Source organism: Saccopteryx leptura, chromosome 1 (genome assembly GCF_036850995.1).
Source record: "Saccopteryx leptura isolate mSacLep1 chromosome 1, mSacLep1_pri_phased_curated, whole genome shotgun sequence".
Classification (NCBI taxonomy): Eukaryota; Metazoa; Chordata; class Mammalia; order Chiroptera; family Emballonuridae; genus Saccopteryx; species Saccopteryx leptura.
Genome location: NC_089503.1, coordinates 390,625,081 through 390,643,547, shown reverse-complemented (window position 1 = coordinate 390,643,547; position 18,467 = coordinate 390,625,081). Strand labels below are relative to the sequence as shown.

Below are 18,467 nucleotides of genomic sequence, written 5' to 3'. Positions count from 1 at the left end.
CGACTAGATGGATGTAGACTTACGATAAGTCTGTCTCGTCCACATGTTGTTGCATTAAAAAGACTTAGCTTTTGCCCTGGCCGGTTGGCTCAGTGGTAGAGCGTCGGCCTGGCGTGCAGAAGTCCCAGGTTCGATTCCCGGCCAGGACACACAGGAGAAGCGCCCATCTGCTTCTCCCCCCCTCCCCCCCTCCTTCCTCTCTGTCTCTCTCTTCCCCTCCCGCAGCCGAGGCTCCATTGGAGCAAAGATGGCCCGGGCGCTGGGGATGGCTCCTTGGCCTCTGCCCCAGGCGCTCGAGTGGCTCTGGTCGCAACAGAGCGACGCCCCGGAGGGGCAGAGCGTCGCCCCCTGGTGGGCGTGCCGGGTGGATCCCGGTCCGGCGCATGCGGGAGTCTGTCTGTCTCTCCCCGTTTCCAGCTTCAGAAAAATACAAAAAAAAAAAAAAGAAAAAAAAAAAAAAAGAAAAAAAAAAGACTTAGCTTTTTAGTTTTGACCTAGGACTCTTTACTATTGTATGAAAAGAAAAGGATTTACATTTATTATATGACATTTCTAATTCTTAAAATTCTGACCTGAATGTGATTTCTAAATGATAATGAAAACAGCATGCTCCTAATAAGTTACAGGTTGAATCAGTGCTGTGTGAATACGGGTTGGACAGCCCAGAATCACGGTCTGCTCGTCCTCGAATAACCGAGAACAACTGTTCCCGAGCTCCCTGGGTGAAGGCAGTGAACATGCCCACGGGGCAGCCCAGCAACACACAGCAGGTTCCGGGAGGCCCTGTCCAAGGTGCCCCCTCCCCAGTAGCTGGGAGACCCCCATTTCCTTCTTGTCTATGAATAAACCACAGTGAGCTTCTTCATTGAGTCCCAGCGTTTACCAAAATCCTCAGAAACTGAAGGCGACACGGAGATGATGGGGTGCACATTCTTAGGAGAAGTAGACGAGGACACTGAGTTTCCTTGTCCTTGGAGTTAAACAGAAGGGAGCTGGGAGGGAGGACCCGTGAGAGAACTGCAGGCGGGAACAGAGAGAAGGATGACCGAACAAGTTCCTGGCGAATCCAGGCACCAGGATCTTCCAGGGAAGCTGAGTCTGTCTCGGAACCACCCTCTGGGACGAAGAAACGCAGAGAAACCCTTGTTTCAACACACACGGTTTCGGGTCAGACCAGGAGCCTGTGGAGGAACAAGAAACACTTAATCTAGCTGTGAACCCGTGTTCCTCCAAATCCACGGAAAGAAAAATCGCGGTGAGAGACTGCATCCACCTGATGAGAACGGGGTCCCCAGGCCTCCTTCACAGGGCACAGTGTCTGCTGTCCCCTCCCCCACCCCCAGGGGCAGAGGGTGAGAGCCAGCTCAGGCCTGAGGCTCTTCCCATCAGGTGCCCCGGAGTCACAGCACAAGGAAGGGGCTTCATCCCTCTGCCACCCACCCTCTCAGGAAGAACCAGGCTGGAGTAGTCCCTGTTTCTCAAAATCCCCAGGGAACAGAAAGGAAAGGAGGAAAGAGGATGTATTCAGCCACTAAAAGCACCTCAGACAGTGACATGAACTTCTCCATCCTGGGATCCTGTCACTGGGACTTCAGTCGGGAGCGGTGTGAAGACTAGTCCAGCACTGAGTGGCCCCTGCACGAGCCCGAGTCCCAGGAGACCCCGTGTGACTGGCTGGGATAAGGGTCCCCCTGGGGACTCCCCCTCCCTAAGGCCATCTTGTCTCCCCCTGTCTGATTTCAGGGGCCTCCGGCTGTCTGGGGCATTGCTGTCCCGTGTCTGTCCCTTATGTGAGACAGGGGAGTGGTCAGGAGATGGACACACCTCGCCCCCCTCCCAGGCGTCCTGACTGTCCTTGCTCCGCAGACGCAGGAAGGTCTCGCTGCAGGAAGCGGAGCCCCAGCTCAGAGCCTGAGACGCGGCCGGCACCTTGCTCCAAGCAGAACAGACCCAGGGTCAGGCTCCCGTCCGCCTGCTGCAGACGCTCAGGGACAGTGACTCTGCACCTGATGTAAAACTCCAGCACGGGGACAGTGAGAGGCACAGGCCTCGGACAGGGAGTGCGTTTAGAAAGGGCCCCGCGTTCTGGACTTAGGCTGTGACCTCACACAGCGCGTCCTGGCTCCGGCCCGTCCTGGCAGATGGACATTTATTTATACCAGGGTCTCATCCCGGTCGAGACGCCCCTCTCTGTTCTGGACTCCTGGCGGCGGGGGCGGGAGGGCGACAATAGACGGCCGTGTGGACGGGTGTGTTTTCCGGTTTCGCGTCGGAAACACCCGAGTTGCCTTGCACCCTGACCCGGAGTAGGCACCCACCCCACACAAACACGCTCCTATTTCTTTCCCCTGTGGATCTCCCACGGCACGGGACAGCCCCGCATCCCTGAGACCCTGGAGAACTGGAGCTAACTCCTTCTCTCCGCAGGAAGCTCTCTCACGCGGGTCTAGACGCCAGGCAGGAAAACAGCCCCTGGTGAAACCCCACCGCGCACCCGCGCCTCCTGCCCCAGAGTGTCGTGGTCTCTGCCGCCCTCTGGCGCCCGCGCCCGGCCCCGCCCGCTAGAGAATGTCATCAATGCGCAGATTACTGCCTGCTGGTCCTGGGCGCACAGAGAATGTCGCCCTTGAGAAGTCAAGGACGCTCAGAACCCTGTGGAGCCCGCCCAGGCGTGAGCCACGTGGACGGAGGCTCCACCACAGTGGTTAGAGCAGTGAGACCCCAGGATGGGAGCTCCCGCCTTTCTTCAGTGTGGGGGAGCTGGGTGGTCACTCAGCCACCAGCCAGGAACAGGTGCCCAGTGTTCCTGCAGCCGCCTCTGGTCCCCCGCTGATCCCACCTGCACAAACCAAATGACACGTTTGGTTGTGAGCAGGAAACCATTCACATTAAGGCCAATCACTGCCATCCGCAGGGACTCTTGTTATAAGACAATGGAGTTGGTCAGTAGCTGGAGCGGAGGGCAGACCCCAGGGAGCCCTGAGCAGCCCCCCAAGCACTGCTGGCCTCGTGGCCGTAGCACCCTAGGAGGAGCCTCCGCTGCCCAGCAGGCCCTGTCCCTGTCACCTCACCGCAATCACGGGCAGCCAGGCCAGGACCCGGCAACCACTGGCCTCAGCCACCCACAGCCCTGCGGGTACCAGGACAGGCACCACCGGGAGCTGAGGGGAGCGGTGACATCACATGAGGGCACCTGTGGGAGGGGAGGGGACAGGAAGGTCATCGCAAGGAAGGTTCTGGGAAAAGTGAAATGGTTCAGTGTAAAGAACAGATATGGTCTCAGGAGCAGGAATGCCACCAAGAAAGGTGCATTTGCACACCAGACTGCCATAAGGACAGTGACCTCGGGGAGCGCCCCGTGGGGTAGGAGATGGACAGACTGGGGAGCTCCATGCTGGTGGAGGCCGCACATGTCAAAACACCCCCCCCACCCCACCCCCTGGCGTCCAGCACAAGGCAGGAAACGTGCCCCAGACCGGACCCAGTACAGACTCTGTCCACGTGGCCGGGGTCCTCCGCTCCGTCACCTGCAGAATGACCAGAATGGTGGGCAGGGGAAAAGCATGAGACACCAGAGAATGGGCTGAAGGCCAGGCCCAACAGCACCGACCCTCCCGCAGGTGAGGGTTCCCACCTACCCCATGCGGACACCCAGTGGGCATGGACCACAGTACTCGGTCCCCATACAGGGAGAGGGGATGTGGGGCGCTGACAACCATGGGGCAGGAGAGCAGGGGGACCAGTGAGCAGAGTGGGTATCGGGGCTACGGCCACGTTTCCGCAGGGGCCCCCCCCCACCACAGAGCCTGGAGAGGCCGGGGACGCTGAAGACAAGGAAAATCAAGGAGAGGAGACACAAGGTCAGTCGCCACCTCCACGTCGGTGCCGGGGCAACTTCAATGACCAACACAGACGCCCAGAAAACCCTAAACCACAAGGCAGCAAGGAGACAAGAGCAGCCCGTCCACCAGCTGAGAACCCCCTGCTGTGGGGCCGAGCAGGGCGGGCTGAGTGAGTGCGGGCTGACCTTCTCTGCCTCATCGGGTCAGTCAGCAGCAAGAAGACATGGACACGGAGTCCCAGCAACAAGAAAGGAGCAGAGGATTGGAGCTGAAGACCTGAGGGCTGGCTTTTTGTCCACCCGCCAGATAACTAGAACCACCTGCATCGTCTATGCAGCACGGGTGCTTTTGTCATTGTTGTTTTTACCTAAAGCCTTCTCTTTTTGTTCATGATGAATGTGCTTTAAAAAAAAAGAAAAGAAAAGAAAGAGCCTGGTTTTGGTCAGTACACCTTTAAAAGTTCATAAATTGTTTCATATTTGGTCAAGCTGAGATTTTTAAGAACCTCATTTTTACTTTTAATAAAAATATACAACTTGATTTTTTTCTAGAAAGTCAACAAACTGCAAGCACCTGTTCCTAGCAGTCTTAAATAATACTGATAATTTTTTTAAAAGACTGTCTCCTAACTTTCCCTGAAAATTACCCCCGGACTTGCACCTGAGGGTTTGGATTCAAGGCAGGAGGTCGGTTTGGGGTTTAGACCTTGCTGACCCAGAGGGGGCCCTGAAGGACGGGGTCCCACAGGCGGAAGACCAAGGGCAGCTCTGAGGAGCAGATGAGTCCTGATGGGAGAGGACAGACGGGCAGAGCTAAAGCCACCTCAGGTTACCATACAGAAGTGTTTGCAATGAATTTCCAAGCCTTTAGAAAATTAATACAAAATAGGCATAACATAAAATTTACCACTTTTTTTTACCATTTTACTAAGTCACTTACCCAGTAATCAGTCACCCCCATCCCCACTGCCCCGTCCACGGAGTCACTGATCTGCTTTCTGTCTCCCTTTGCCTCTTCTGGATATTTGATGTAAATGGAGTCAGACCACATGGAGCTTTTGTGTCTGGCTTCTTTCACTATCACAATGTCTTCAAGGTTCATTCACACTGTAGTATCGATGAGTGCTTCATTGTTTAAATGTTCACATCATATTCCATCTTATGGTTACACCACCATTTCCTTATCCATTCATCAGCTGATGGACATCTGTGCATCGTATTGTCTTTTAAATCATGTAGGGAAAATAGCTACCAATAAAAAAGCGACAGTACTGGCTTCTATGTTTAGCTGTGCAGTTCCATGTACTGTTCTTAGTTCTTCATCTAATTTGAAATCACTTCTTAGTGTCCTTTTGTTTCAGCGTAAAGGGATCCTTCCAGCATTACAGGTAGGTGAGATGAACTCCTCAGCTTTTGTTCACCTGGGAATGTCTTCATTACTCCTTTATTTCTTTTTTACATTTACTTTTTAATTTTTCTGTTAGAGTAAACACACAGTATTATAATAGTGTGAGGTTGTAGTGTGTTCACTCTCATGGTCACAGAGGATTTTATTATGTGAACAGACCACACACCATGTCTTTTGCAACTTATGAGCATTTGTTATAACCAGGTTTACAAATTGTGCAGCTCTGAATAAGTTCTTCACACTATCTGTCACACATTTGTGTGTATGTCTACTGGGTATACAACTAGGAGTGGACATGCTGGGCCCCAAAGCGAGCCTCTGTCTGGCTGTAGTAACTTCTACCAAAGTATTTCTCAAAGTATTTGAATCAACTGACTCTCAAACTTGCAGTACATGAGAGATTGAATTAGTCCTAATCCTTGCCAACAATTTACTTGGTCTAAGGTTTTCATTGTAGCCATTCTGGGAGGGGTGCAGCAATAGCACATATGACTTAATTTGAATTTCCCCTCTGACCAAAAATTGTGATCAATTTTTATAATTTTTTTGGCCATGTGAATATCCTCAATTAAATGCTGGACTGGACTAATTGTTAGTGACCAAATGGGTTTCTAGTAATGTGCCAGCCTTTAGAACAATAGTTTTATCTCTTTGTGGGAATAAAATGTATGATGCTTTGGGAATCTGGCTTACCCCTTCCTCATCTGGTAGACTTCCTGGGGCAGTCATAGTTTTTCACTTTGAGTGTTGGCCTCAATCAAACCTAAGCAGTGGGTGTGCCGGCGTCTATTAACTGCTATGCTACTTTTTCTATCAATGAGTCTTTGGTCAAACACCTGTGAAATGATGAAAAATATTTGGTCTTCACCCTGCTTCCTGGCAAAGAGGTCATAAAACACTCATAAACTCCTGGGATGCTCATGAGATGGCCCATGGCTGAGGGTCCTGGGTAGCTTCAGGATGGGGCTGGTCACCAGAAAGACAAGCTTGCTCAGATGGTTGGAACTTTCAGCCTCACTGCCCAAACCGCTGGGAGTTCAATCCCCAATGGCCAATGATTTAATCAATCCTGTCCATATAGGAAAAGTTCCAAGAAAACACAAAACAAACCTTTATCATGGTGTTCAGAGAGCTTCTGAAGTGTGACCACATCCATGTGATGGAGGGAAGGGGTGTGGGAAATGGCCAGAGATTAGGATGCTGCCCTGAGACAGGTCCTTGGTGTGGACTTTGGAACATCAAGTCCTGTGGGGGCAGAATGCTATCCCTGCAAGCACTGATAGGGTTGTTTATAGGGAGCAGCTGATTTTTATAGCCTTTTCCTGCATACCTGAAAAGTCTTAGTTAATCATCCTTCTTTGCACCCAAATCCATGCTGTGCTAATTTAACCTAGGCTGTTAATTAGCTTGATGAGTAAAGAGAACAATAAATACAATGAAGCCGCAGAGATCTGGGCTCTCAGTCCTAGAAGCTTGGAGTTCCCTGTACCCATATTTTCTCTATGTTGTGTCCTGTGTGTGTATTTCCTTAAGTCCTGCAGCGCCTTTTTTTCCTGCACATCCATTGCTGAGTGGGTCTCAGCAACTGGTGCCCAAACAGGGACCCAATTTGAACAGTAACACGGTTGGAAGAAAGATTACCAGGGTGATAAATAAAGTAAGGAAGTAACTGCTGGACCCCAAGGGGATATAGAGGCCTCGGTTTAGTCAGTCACAGGAAAGTGGTAAGGACGTCCTCTAGAAAATACAGGGTAACCAGGGGGAAAGGGACAGTGTTATGAAATGCCGTCCCTATGTCTGTCTCTGAAAACAGCTGTTGACGGCTGGCGGGGCTAAAGCAGGGAAGGAAACTTTCAGAATGATCACAAGTGACTGAGAAGCACGGCACTTGGTTCCTGCTTTAGGAAGTCTAGGTTTACACGACGGGGAAAGGGAGGAAAGAGCCGAAAATTATCTACTCAAGGTGATTCGTTGCCAGTTACTATCCAGCAAACTTAGACCTCAGTTCAATCTGTTTTAGAACCTTTGCAATATGATGAGGAGGAGGAAGAGGGAGATGATGAGGGAGATGAAAATATGAGATTAAATACACTGAACCTGAAGGTGCTCTGATGGTTGACAAACTTTCTCACCATCTGCCCCTTTCATTGATTTTTCAGAAATTTGCTGTCCCCTCCTCCACCTGTTCTTGTACCTAGGGAGTCACCGCCAAGTTACTGGCTCTTCAGAAAGGAATATTCCAGGCCCGTAGAGAGGAAGATTGGGATGCATCACAGATGGCTTTTCCAGTGACAGTTACAAAGAGAGTGGCATCGGTAAACATCAAGGCATTACAGTGTCCTTACAGCCTGAAACAAGAAGCCATAGACAAGCAACAGAGAACCCGTCGCATTTTCTCTAGCGGCTGCTGTTCACAAAAGCCTCCTCTCTAAACCCCAAGCAGTGCCTTTAAAATGGACAGCAGATAAGCCTGTTTGGATTGAACAGTGGCCATTAGCTAAGGAAAGATTGGAGGCTCTTCAAGAATTAGTATTAGAGCCATTAGAAAAAGGACATAGAGAGAAATCATTTAGCCCATGGAATTCTCCAGTGTTTGTGATGAAGAAAAAAATTGGGAAGGTGGAGAGTTTGATAGATTTATGTGCAGGAAATGCAGTAATTCAACATATGGAGGCTTTACAACCAGGGTTACCAAATCCATCTTTCATATCTAATGAGTGGCCATTAACAGTGATTGACTTAAAACATTGTCTCTTCACATACCTTAGGCACAGGAAGATTGAGAAAAATTTGCCTTTTCTGTACCTTCCCTGAATGCTAAAGAGCCAGTGAAAAGATTTCAGTGGAAGGTGTTGCCAGAAGGCAGCGTACCAGCCCTACTATCTGTGAAAACTTTGTAGCTAAAGCCCTGGAACCTGATTGGTCACATTTCCCTCAGAACTGAACAATGTTCTTGTAACAGCAGGAAACCAAGAAGAATTAACTAAAGCCTTTGCTGCTTCAGAGAAAGAGGTGCAAATTGTTGGCTTAAAAATAGCACCTGAGAAGATTCAACAGACTGTCCCGGTCTCTGCTACAGGTGTTATTGTTCAGCATGATGAATTAGTTGAATGGCTATTCTTACCTAATTCTACCATCAAATCTCTCTCCCCATCTTGATCTCATGTCCTCACTTATTCTCAAAGGGAGAGAACAGATTCGACAACTTGTGGGATGTGATCCATCTATGATCATCCTTCCCTTAACAAGAGCTGACGTTTCTTCTTGTTTTCAGAATCATTTACACTGGCAGATAGCTTTAGCTGATTTCCCAGGGATTATTGATAATTATCCAAAAACTCTCTTTTCCAGTTCCTGAGACAGGCTCAGTGGATCCTACCTCATATTACCCGGCTGGAAGTTTTATCTAATGTCCCACCATCTTTACCAATGGCTCTGGTAATGGACATGCTGTCTGTACCCAGGTGATACAGAAACAGATTTCCACCCCGGGTTTTTCTGCTCAACAAGCTGAATTATATGCTATTATTTCTGCTTTGCAGGATTTTCCCAATCCAGTTAACATTGTTAGTGATTGTTTATGTAGTACGTCACAAGGATGATTGAAACACCTTTGTTAAAAATTTCTTTACCACAACCTCTTACTAATCTTTATTTTCAATTATACCAAACTGTCCAACAACGCCGCTTCCTTTTCTGTATCACTCATATTTGTTCACATACTAATCTTCCAGGACCCTTAGCTGCAGGCAGTGCTACAGCTGACCATGCCTGCACTTTGGACTCCATCCACTGAGAAAATGCACTGGGAAGATTGTCGCGGACCTGATAGTGTTTTGCTACTTACTGGTTCCTATGGAACTGTGATTGACTGGGCCCCTAGGGGGTATGCAGTTGGAGACTGTAGCAAGGAGAATGAGACTTGCAATTCCCGGGAGACTTAATGATGGAGTGTGTCTAATTAACACTGCGCGTGGCATTGCTGATGGTCTGCAAGCCCTTAATTCTATTTCTCAGATAAAACAATGGGGTACTGGATTATTGGGAGGTCTCATTAGGATATGTATTATTTTCCTTTGTTTTCTTTAGTCCTCAGATGCTCACAACAATACCTCAGACAATCAACACAGAGAGAGGCTGCAAAACTGCTAACAGAGAAACACAAAAACAAAAAGGGGACATGTAAGAAAATGGCCAGAGATTAGGATGCTGCCCTGAGACCATCTTTGGTGTGGACTTTGGAACATCAAGTCCTGTGGGGCAGAACGCTGCTCTGACCAGCACTACTGTGACTGTTTATAGGAAGCAGCTGATCCCTGTAGCCATTTCCTGCACACCTGAAAGGATTAGTTCTGCACCTGGATCCATTCTAGGCTCATCTGACCCAGGCTCTGCTAATTTACTTGATGAGCAAAGACACGAATAAATTTGATGAGGTTGCAGAGATCTGGGCTCTGGGTCCTAGGGGCTTGGAATTGCCTGTACCTAACTTTTCTGTATGTTGTGTCTTGTGTGTTTTTTATTTTCTTTTTTTTTTTTTCTGAAATGTGAAGCAGGGAGGTAGAGAGATGCCCTCATGTGCCCAACCAGGATCCACCCAGCACGCCCATCAGGGGGCACTACTCGGCCCATCTTGGGTGTTGCTCTGTTGCAACTGGAACCAGTCTAGCACCTGAGACACAGGCCCTGGAGCCATCCTCAGCGCCTGGGGCCAACTTTGCTCCAGTGGAGCCTTGGTTTCAGGAGGGGAAGAGAGAGATAGATAGAAAGGAGAGGGGGAAGGGTAAAGAAGCAAATGGAAGCTTTTCCTGTGTGCCCTGGCCGAGAATCAAACCCAAGACTTCCACACGCCAGGCCGACGCTCTACTGCTGAGCTAGCCGGCCAGGGCTTGTGTGTTTTTTCTTAAGAGCTGCAGTGCCTTCCTTTCCTGTATACTGACTACTGAGCTGGTCTCAGCACTGAGCACTGACTGGGCACAGGCCCCGACTACGCTTGGTCCTCACAGCCTCTCCTGTCCCTGCAACAGACTCAGCACAGCAGACACACGGGTTCTGGAAAGTTCTCAGTGCTCCCATTTATTTCCTCTCAAACTTTAGGATCTTCTTCTCGAATTAACCCAACAACCCCCACAGCAAGAAGTGAAAAAACTAATTCCCACCCAAAGTCTTATTTCAATAAGGGAGTAAGGAGCTGCAGCTCAGTGCTCCACAAAGTACAGACAGGGATGGGGAGGGCCCAGCCCCCCTCTGCTGGACAGGGAAGTGTGGGGAGGGGACATGGGGGCAGGGGTGGGCCAGCCTCCCACCTCCTTGCATTATGCTGATAGGAATGCAGACACATTCAGATGCCCTTTGCAGAAAGAGAAGTGAGAGGTTCCTGAAGTCACAAATTGGGTTGGTGGGTGTGTGTTTGATGCATCTTTCGTCACTCAGTCCCCGACAAGGCAGCTGTCTCACGCTGAAGAACATAATCACAAACAAACTCGGGTCAGTCATTGTAACTAGTGACATTCTCAATACCTCCCCTCATGCTCAGAATGTCCCAGAGAAGCCCTATTACCCAGACCTGTCCCCTCTGCCCCAACCCCTCCCCACATCAGGATCTCACTTTTACAAACCCTGAGAGACACATCAGAGCCCTGGGAACTGTCACTGCCTGGTATAGAACAACAGGACATGGTCAGAGCCCTCAGGACAGGAGAATAAAGGAGGAACTATGAGGGGTGAGGTCCATGGCTTCCATTTCCATTGACAGAGGGTCACATGGTCACCCCCTCTGAACTGACTGACAGCCTGAGCGTAGCTCCCTCCTCTCCCACCTGCAGGAAGAAAACATCCTGTGAGAGACCAGGGAGGAGGCAGGGCCATGAGGTCCTAAAGGAACCCCTAGTCCTGGGCCCCAGAGAAGTTTCCAGAACTGTGACTGCAGACCCAGGGCAGGATCAGGAAACCTGAGGAAAATACATGTGTGGGAACTGAAACAATCTCCCTCCAGGAGGTCTGTCCTCAGCAGGATCTTCTCCTCTGACCTGTGACTGTTGGGGACCAGGTCCCCATCACTGACTCATCAAGGTGATAAATCTGTCCCTCATGTTCACACGTGCCTCACTAAACAGTCAATGTTAGCAAACAGCCCCGGACTGGGGAAGCACAGGCGTGGGGACAGTACTTCCCATTAATGAAGTGGACACACTTCTTCCTGAGCTTGAAACCCCCTGTGGGACAAGAAACTCAGACCCCACCCTTCCCTACCTGAGCGCCTCCTCCTCCACATCACAGCTCCCACCACAGCTCCAGTGACCACAGCTCCAAGGAGGACCAGGACAGCAACGGTGACCACAGTGGGGATGGTGGCCTGAGGAGGCTCTGGGAAGGGGAGGGAAGGTGAGGGCCCTGACCCCCAGGCCACAGCCCCGACCCTGCTGAAGTCCTCCAGAGGCCCCTGCTCCCTAAGAGGCTCTGTGCCCTCGTCCCCTCCTCACCCCATCTCAGGGTCAGGGGCTCGGGCAGCCCCTCGTGCTGCACATGGCACGTGTAGCTCTGCTCCTCTCCAGGGGGCACCACCACAGCCGCCCACTTCTGGAAGCTCCCGTCCCCCGCAGGCCTGGTCTCCACAAGCTCCATGTCCTGGGTCAGGTCCTGCCCGTCACGCTGCCAGGTCAGGGTGATCTCCGCAGGGTAGAAGCCCAGGGCCCAGCACCTCAGGGTGACCTCATGGTCAGAGATGGGGTGGTGGGTCACGTGTGCCTTTGGGGGGTCTGAGGAGAAGGGTGAGAAATGCAGGAACTTTTTATCCCTCATGGGCCACTCCAGCAGCACTCCTGTGACCATCCTGAGAGTGGACAGGACAGCTGGGGTGGGGGAGGGAGCACAAAACCCAGACACCAGCCTGGACAGAGGCAACTGGGATGATCTCTTAGTCTTTGGAAAGTTCTAGAGTCAGAGTGACACACTCCAGGGTAGAAGACAGGACCTGAGGGAAGAAAATACGTTTCTGGTTCCGACTTGCCTGGAGACTAAATTACTCAGAAAAGCCGGTCGGCCCTCAGACATACTGCGTGGGGGACAGAGAACAAGGTCTGAGGGAGAAAGTTTCCATGGGTCCCAGGGCCACAGCCAGGTTCAAGGGGAACCGCTGATGGGTTATTTCAGGGTTGGTCTCCCCTCCATCCCGGAGAGACTGCACGTAATTGTCCCCGAGAGAAGGGGGAGTCGATCTCTGGTCCCAGATCTGAAAACCCAGGGAACTCCAAGTCCGACCCAAAGGAGGGTGTTCTGACCCCGGTCCATCTCCTGTCTCCGTGTAGGAGCCGCAGCCCGAGGGGAGAGGAGGGAGCCCCGCGGCCCTGGTACCTGCGCGCTGCAGCGTCTCCTTCCCCTTTTCCAGGAGAAGGCGGAGCCACTGCACGCACTCCCCCTGCAGGTAGATCCTCACGCGCTCCGCCTGACCGATCTCCTCCAACTCCCGCCGGGTGATCTGAGCTACTGCGTCGGCCGCGGTCCAGGAGCGCAGGTCCTCGTTCAGGGCGAGGTAGTCGGTACCGTCGTAGGCGTGCTGACTGTACCCGCGGAGGAGGCGCCCGTCCGGGTCCACGTCGCAACCAGCCATCCCCTGGAGGGTGTGAGACCCTGACCCCGCCCCGCGGTCAGCCCCGCCCACTCGGCCCCGCCCACTCGGCCCCGCCCACTCGGCCCCGCCCACTCGGCCCCGCCCCCGCCCTGACCGCGGGGATTTAAAGCTAAACCGTAAATGAAACCGGGTCAAAGTCTCGCGGGCTCCTCCCGGGTGAGGTGGGAGGTCTTGCGGTCTCGGGTGGAGCTCAGACCCGGACACTCGGGCGACCAGTGCCCGTCCATGGGGATGAGGTCGTGACCGGGACGCACGCGCGAGGCTCACCGTCCTCGCTCTGGTTGTAGTAGCCGCGCAGGGCTCAGGCTCCCTCGGTAATGCTGTGCGTGGTCCTTGAAGATTTGCGTCTTGCGGTCCCAATACTGCGGGTGCTCCTGCTCCACCCACGGCTGCTCCATCCACGGGGCCCGCGGCTCCGCCCTCGGGCTCGCGGCGTCGCTGTTGAACCGCAAGAACTGCGTGTCGTCCACGTAACCGACTTCGATGTACCAGGTCTCCCCGCGGCCGGGCCGGGACACGGCGGTGCGGAAATATCTCAGGGCGTGGGGACCTGGGGACGGGGAGGGGATGAGAACTGTGATCACCGCCTTGTGCGGGTCCCGAGCCCCGGAGACGGAAAAGGGGCCAGAACAGAGCAGGGGTCAGGACACGGGCGGAGGACACACGCCCTCCCCGGGTCCTGAGCACTTCTCGAGTTCCCTCGCTCCTCCAAGAAGAGGCCGCTCCCACCCGGCCCGCACTCACCCGCCCAGGTCCGGGTCAGGACCAGGGCCCCCGGGAGCAGCAGCAGGAGAAATGGGGACCCCATGACCAGAATACCCAGAGTCTGGGGACAATCTGAGTCCACCTGGTCAGCGGAGACATTATAACCGGGGACCTCAGGTACGGTGATTGGCTTCTCTAAAAACTGGACACCCAATGGGAGTGATATCTGGGGACTCATCATGAGTATCCGGAAAGAGGGATCCGAACGGGTTGTGAGAGGGAGAAGTGACCTCTGGCAGATGTCGACTCCCAGACACTCACTGTCTCCTCCAGACTCTGCCTTCGGGCAAAGAAACCAAGAGCCAGGCCTGGGGACCCGAAACTGTGCCCTGACCCCACCTCCTGTGCAGGAAGCTTTCTGTCACCTGTCTTTCTGAGTCCTGGCCCAGGGGCTGTGTGAAGACACCAAGGAGAGACCCCCAGGCTGGGCTCGTCCTTTACTCTTCTTCTCTTTCCAGAGTCCATACCCTTAAAATGGACTCACTGCCTCCCACCCCTTATCTCTCCCCCTGGACTCTTCTAGAAGAAAACTCACCCAGGGTACTTGATGCCAGAGAGTAACCTTGCCCAGGGAATGGAGGTGGAGGGACAGGGGTTTCTCTTAACCCTGGAGGAGCTGTGTCTGAAAACACAGGATGGAGATCCTCAGAGACCAGTCTCCCTGTTGTCTGTGAACCCCAGTGGGGAGCACAGTCTTGGAAACCCTGAACATCAGAAACCTGATCTGTAAAGAAGTAATTTTGGCCCCTTGGTCCAGAAATGTGTCTAACCAGCACTGCGGTCAGACTCACAAAGCTCCTGAATTCTACTTCCTACACAGTGTGTCTGTGACTCGGGATTGTTACATTGTGAAATGATCTTCATTCCGTAGCCCTGAGTTTGTCTGTGACTCCCCCCCCCCCACCTCAATACAGAGAAGCCCAGGGAAGCCGTGTGTCACTGCACATTTCAACAGGAGCATGTACATCCTCGAAGTTACAAGGGCTCAAAGTAGTCATCCAAATGATGGAGAGAGAGCAGGAAGGTTGGCTGGAGCCTCCATGTGCGTGTCCACACTGTGGACGTTTATGTAGACATTAAGATGTTGTTTCCAATAAGAGATAATTTCATTAAAATATCTGAGTTTAAAAAAACTGAGAAATAGGAAGTGAAAGAAATGTTTCTACTTCTCAGTTTACGTGGTGTTAGCATCAAGGGGACAGAGAAAGTTGTGGCCGGGAGGGGTGGACACTCAGAGACGGCACAAGGCCCTGAGCGCTCCTCTTCTCCACGTGAGAGGCTCTGGGGGGATGACACAGAGGACCTTGTGTGACTTTGACACTTTATACTGTTAGGGAATTACAATTGTCTTCTTCGTACTAATGATAGTATTTGAAGGATAATGTTATTTTTTAAGAGATGAATACTGGAATGTTTAGGGGTGAAGGTTATGATGTTAGCAGGTTATTTTCAAAAATTTTAACAAAAATTATAGAAATACATTACATATATAAAAAAAACAAAATGTTAAGTAATTAAATCTAGTTCTTTCACAATATTATTGTGATTAAATTAAGTGCTTTTAAACTTTAGGTATGTTTGAAATATATCACAGTAACTTGGAGAATTTTAAGTAATGATGTATAATAACATGGGAAACATTCACAACATCGTGTTGAATAAAAATTAGGCTTTAAGCATCTCTGTGAGGATGTCAGCGTGTCTGTGTGTGGAGCATGTCTGTGTGTGTGTCTGTATGTGTCTGTGTTTTGAGCATGTCAATGTGTATAAGCCTGTTAGTATGTGTGTGAGGATGTCTGTATGTCTCTCTATGTGAGTGCATTTGTGTGTGTGTCTCTGTGTGTGAGCATGTCAGTGTGATACACACTTGGTGTGTCCATGTGCAGCTGTGAGTGTGGCAGTCTGAGTGCACTCTCTCATTCACTCACTGAACACACAACAACGGAACATTTCAGGCAGTGGAAATGCAGCTGTGGACATCACATCCCTGTCCCTGTCCTCACAGAGCTTACGGTCTCAGGAAGGGACAGACAGTAAACAAATAGATACAGTGTAAAGAGTGCTAGTGACCTGGGTGTGAACAAAAGCCCAGCAGCAAGGGGAGAGGGAGGATGAGGTGACCTGGGCAGGACAGGGTGGCTCCTCAGGAGGACCTGGGGAGACGGTCAGGCAGGGAGGTGCTGCCTGGTGACAGGTCCTCAGCCCCGGGACAGAGCGCGGGCTCCGAGGTGTGAGCACCCTGGGCGCCTGTGCGGGAGGAACACTGGGGTCCTAGGTCAGGGCCCCTCACATGGCCACCGCTGTGTCCCCTGGGCCTGGACTGGAAAGGGTCTTGCAAATGTAACACATTTTGCAAAGGTCACTGCAGACTTTCCAGGAGTTGAAACAGGACGTGTCCCTCCCTGCGCAGCCCCGGGCTCCCAGGGGTCCCGCCAGGGATGAGCACGTGACCGTTTTCCGTGTGTCCTTCCTGAGAAAATCTCACACAAGTGCTGTTACTGTTGCACCTCGAGAAGGAGCGCTGTCAACATAGAGCAGAAGAAACGTTTCTTTCCAGTTTCCCGGGAGTCGTGTCCTCATCACGGGGCTGGAGAGCGGGGTCGCAGTGGGCAGGGGGCACCTCGGAGACGGCGCAGGGGCCCTGAGCGCTGCTCCCCCTCAGTCCCTGCCCGTCCCTGACCCTGACACCTGCGGAGCCCAGGACGCCAGGCAGCCTCTTCACCCCCAGGGAGGCCCAGCCTCTGGTCAGCTGCCCCTGACCCACTGCGGCCCAGACCCTCCCAGCGCGCAGTCAGCGTCAGGGAGCTGCGTGGGGCGCCCTCGTGTGGTCACAGCGCTGAGGAAGGAAGACCTGCTCCCCTTTCTGCTGCTCAGCGGGGCTCCCCGGTGTCTCCCTCAGCTCCCAGCACAGAACAGAGCCTTGAACACGGAGGGGACCCATTTTCTGTCGGCCAACGGATATATGAAAAGATGCTCATCTTCAATGGCTCTGAGAGGAATGCAAATCAAAACTACAATGAGATACCACCTCACACCTGTTAGATTGGCTGTTGTCAACAAGACAGGTAACAAGTGTGGGAGAGGCTGTGGAGAAGAAGGAACCCTCACTCCCTGCTGGTGGGAATGTAGACTGGTACAGACAGTATGGAGGAAAGGATGGTGGTTCCTCAGGAAATTAAGAGTTGAACATATGACCCAGCAATCCTTCTACGGGTATCCACCCAGAAAAACTAAAAAAATTGGTACACGAAGACACACACCGCCATGTTCATCACAGCATTATTCACAGTGATGCAGACATGGAAACAACCAAAGTGTCCCTTGAGAGAGGACTGGATAAAGAAGATGTGGTCCATATAGACACTGGAACACCACTCAGCCATGAGAAATGATGACACATTGCCATTTAGGACAACATGGCTGGACCCTGAGCATATTACACTGAGTGAAATAAGTAAGTCAGAAAAAGCTAAGAACTGGGTGATTTCACACACAGGTGTGATAGGAAACGGAGCCTCATGGAGATAGAGAAAAGTGAAGTGGTTTCCAGGGGAAGAAGGAGGTGGGGAGTGGGTGGAGGGAGGAGACTAAGGAGGAACAAATACTCAGTAATGGAAAATGATCTGACTCTGGGTGATGGGTACACAACATAATCAACAGTTCAAACACCATAGAAAATTTTACCTGAAACCTATAACCTACGTTCTCTTATTGATCAATGTGAACCCGTTACATTTGATTTCTTTTTTTTTTTTTTTACAGAGACAGAGAGAGAGTCAGAAAGCGGGATAGATAGGGACAGACAGACAGGAACGGGGAGAGATGAGAAGCATCAATCATCAGTTTTTTGTTGCGGCACTTTTAGTTGTTCATTGATTGCTCTCTCATATGTGCCTTGACTTTGGGGCTACAGCAGACCGAGTAACCCCTTGCTCAAGCCAAGGACCTTGGGTCCAAGCTAGTGAGCTTTTTTTTACTCAAACCTGATGACCGATGCTCAAGCTGATGACCTCGAGGTCTCGAACCTGGGTCCTCCGCATCCCAGTTTGACGCTCTATCCACTGCGCCACCACTGGGTCAGGCACATTTCATTTTCTAAATAAAAATTTTGAAAATGGTTCTTTGTGTTTCACCTTTGCCATTTTAATTGTGACATGTCTTGATGTCAGCTTCCTTGGGCTCATCCTGTTTGGGAATCTCTGTCTGTGTCTGTTTCCTTCCTCAAGTTAGGGAACTTTTCAGTCATTATTTCCTAATATAGGTTTTCAATGCCTTGCTTTCTCTCTTCTCCTGGTTCCCCTATGATGCGGATGTTGTTACACTCCATGTTGTCCCAGAGGTCCCTTAAACTCTCCTCATTCTTTAGATGTGTGTGTGTGTGTGTGTGTGTGTGTGTTCAGAAAGGGTGTTTTCTGGTACCTTGTCTTCCAAATTGCTGATTCAGTTTTCTGCTTCATCTGATCTGCTGTTGATTCCATCTAACGTGTTCTTCACTTTGACTGGATTCTCTAAGTGGTTCCTGTGTCCCTTCTCTCCTTCTCCTCTCTGGTTGAAGTCCTCACTGAGCTCCGTGAGCCCCTCACACCAGTGCTGTGGACTCGCCTCTAGTGGACGCTGGTCTCCATTCTGTTCAGTTCTGTTTCTGCACTTTGGTTTTGCTCCTTCATTTGGCTCCTGTTTCTCTGTCTCCTCATCTCAGCTGCCTCTCTGCCTTTGCTTTTATGTATTAGATGAATCTGCTCTGACTCCCAGTCTTGGCAGGGTGGCCTGATGTAGGAGGTGTCCTGTGGGGCCCGGTGGTGCCATCTCCTGGTCCCCTGAGT

At 51.5% G+C, this 18,467-nt stretch overlaps 1 protein-coding gene across 1 annotated transcript in view; it reads right to left on the bottom strand.

The window, feature by feature from the left end:
* The window catches only part of LOC136387815 (patr class I histocompatibility antigen, B-2 alpha chain-like), a 79,798-nt gene extending 66,092 nt beyond the window's left edge, over positions 1–13,706 (bottom strand). The window contains exon 1 of the mRNA XM_066359887.1: positions 13,624–13,706. Within this exon, the coding sequence (XP_066215984.1) occupies positions 13,624–13,687 (64 nt within the window). The 5' untranslated portion in view covers positions 13,688–13,706. The remainder of the gene's footprint in view (positions 1–13,623) is intronic.
* Positions 13,707–18,467: the final 4,761 nt, after the last annotated feature.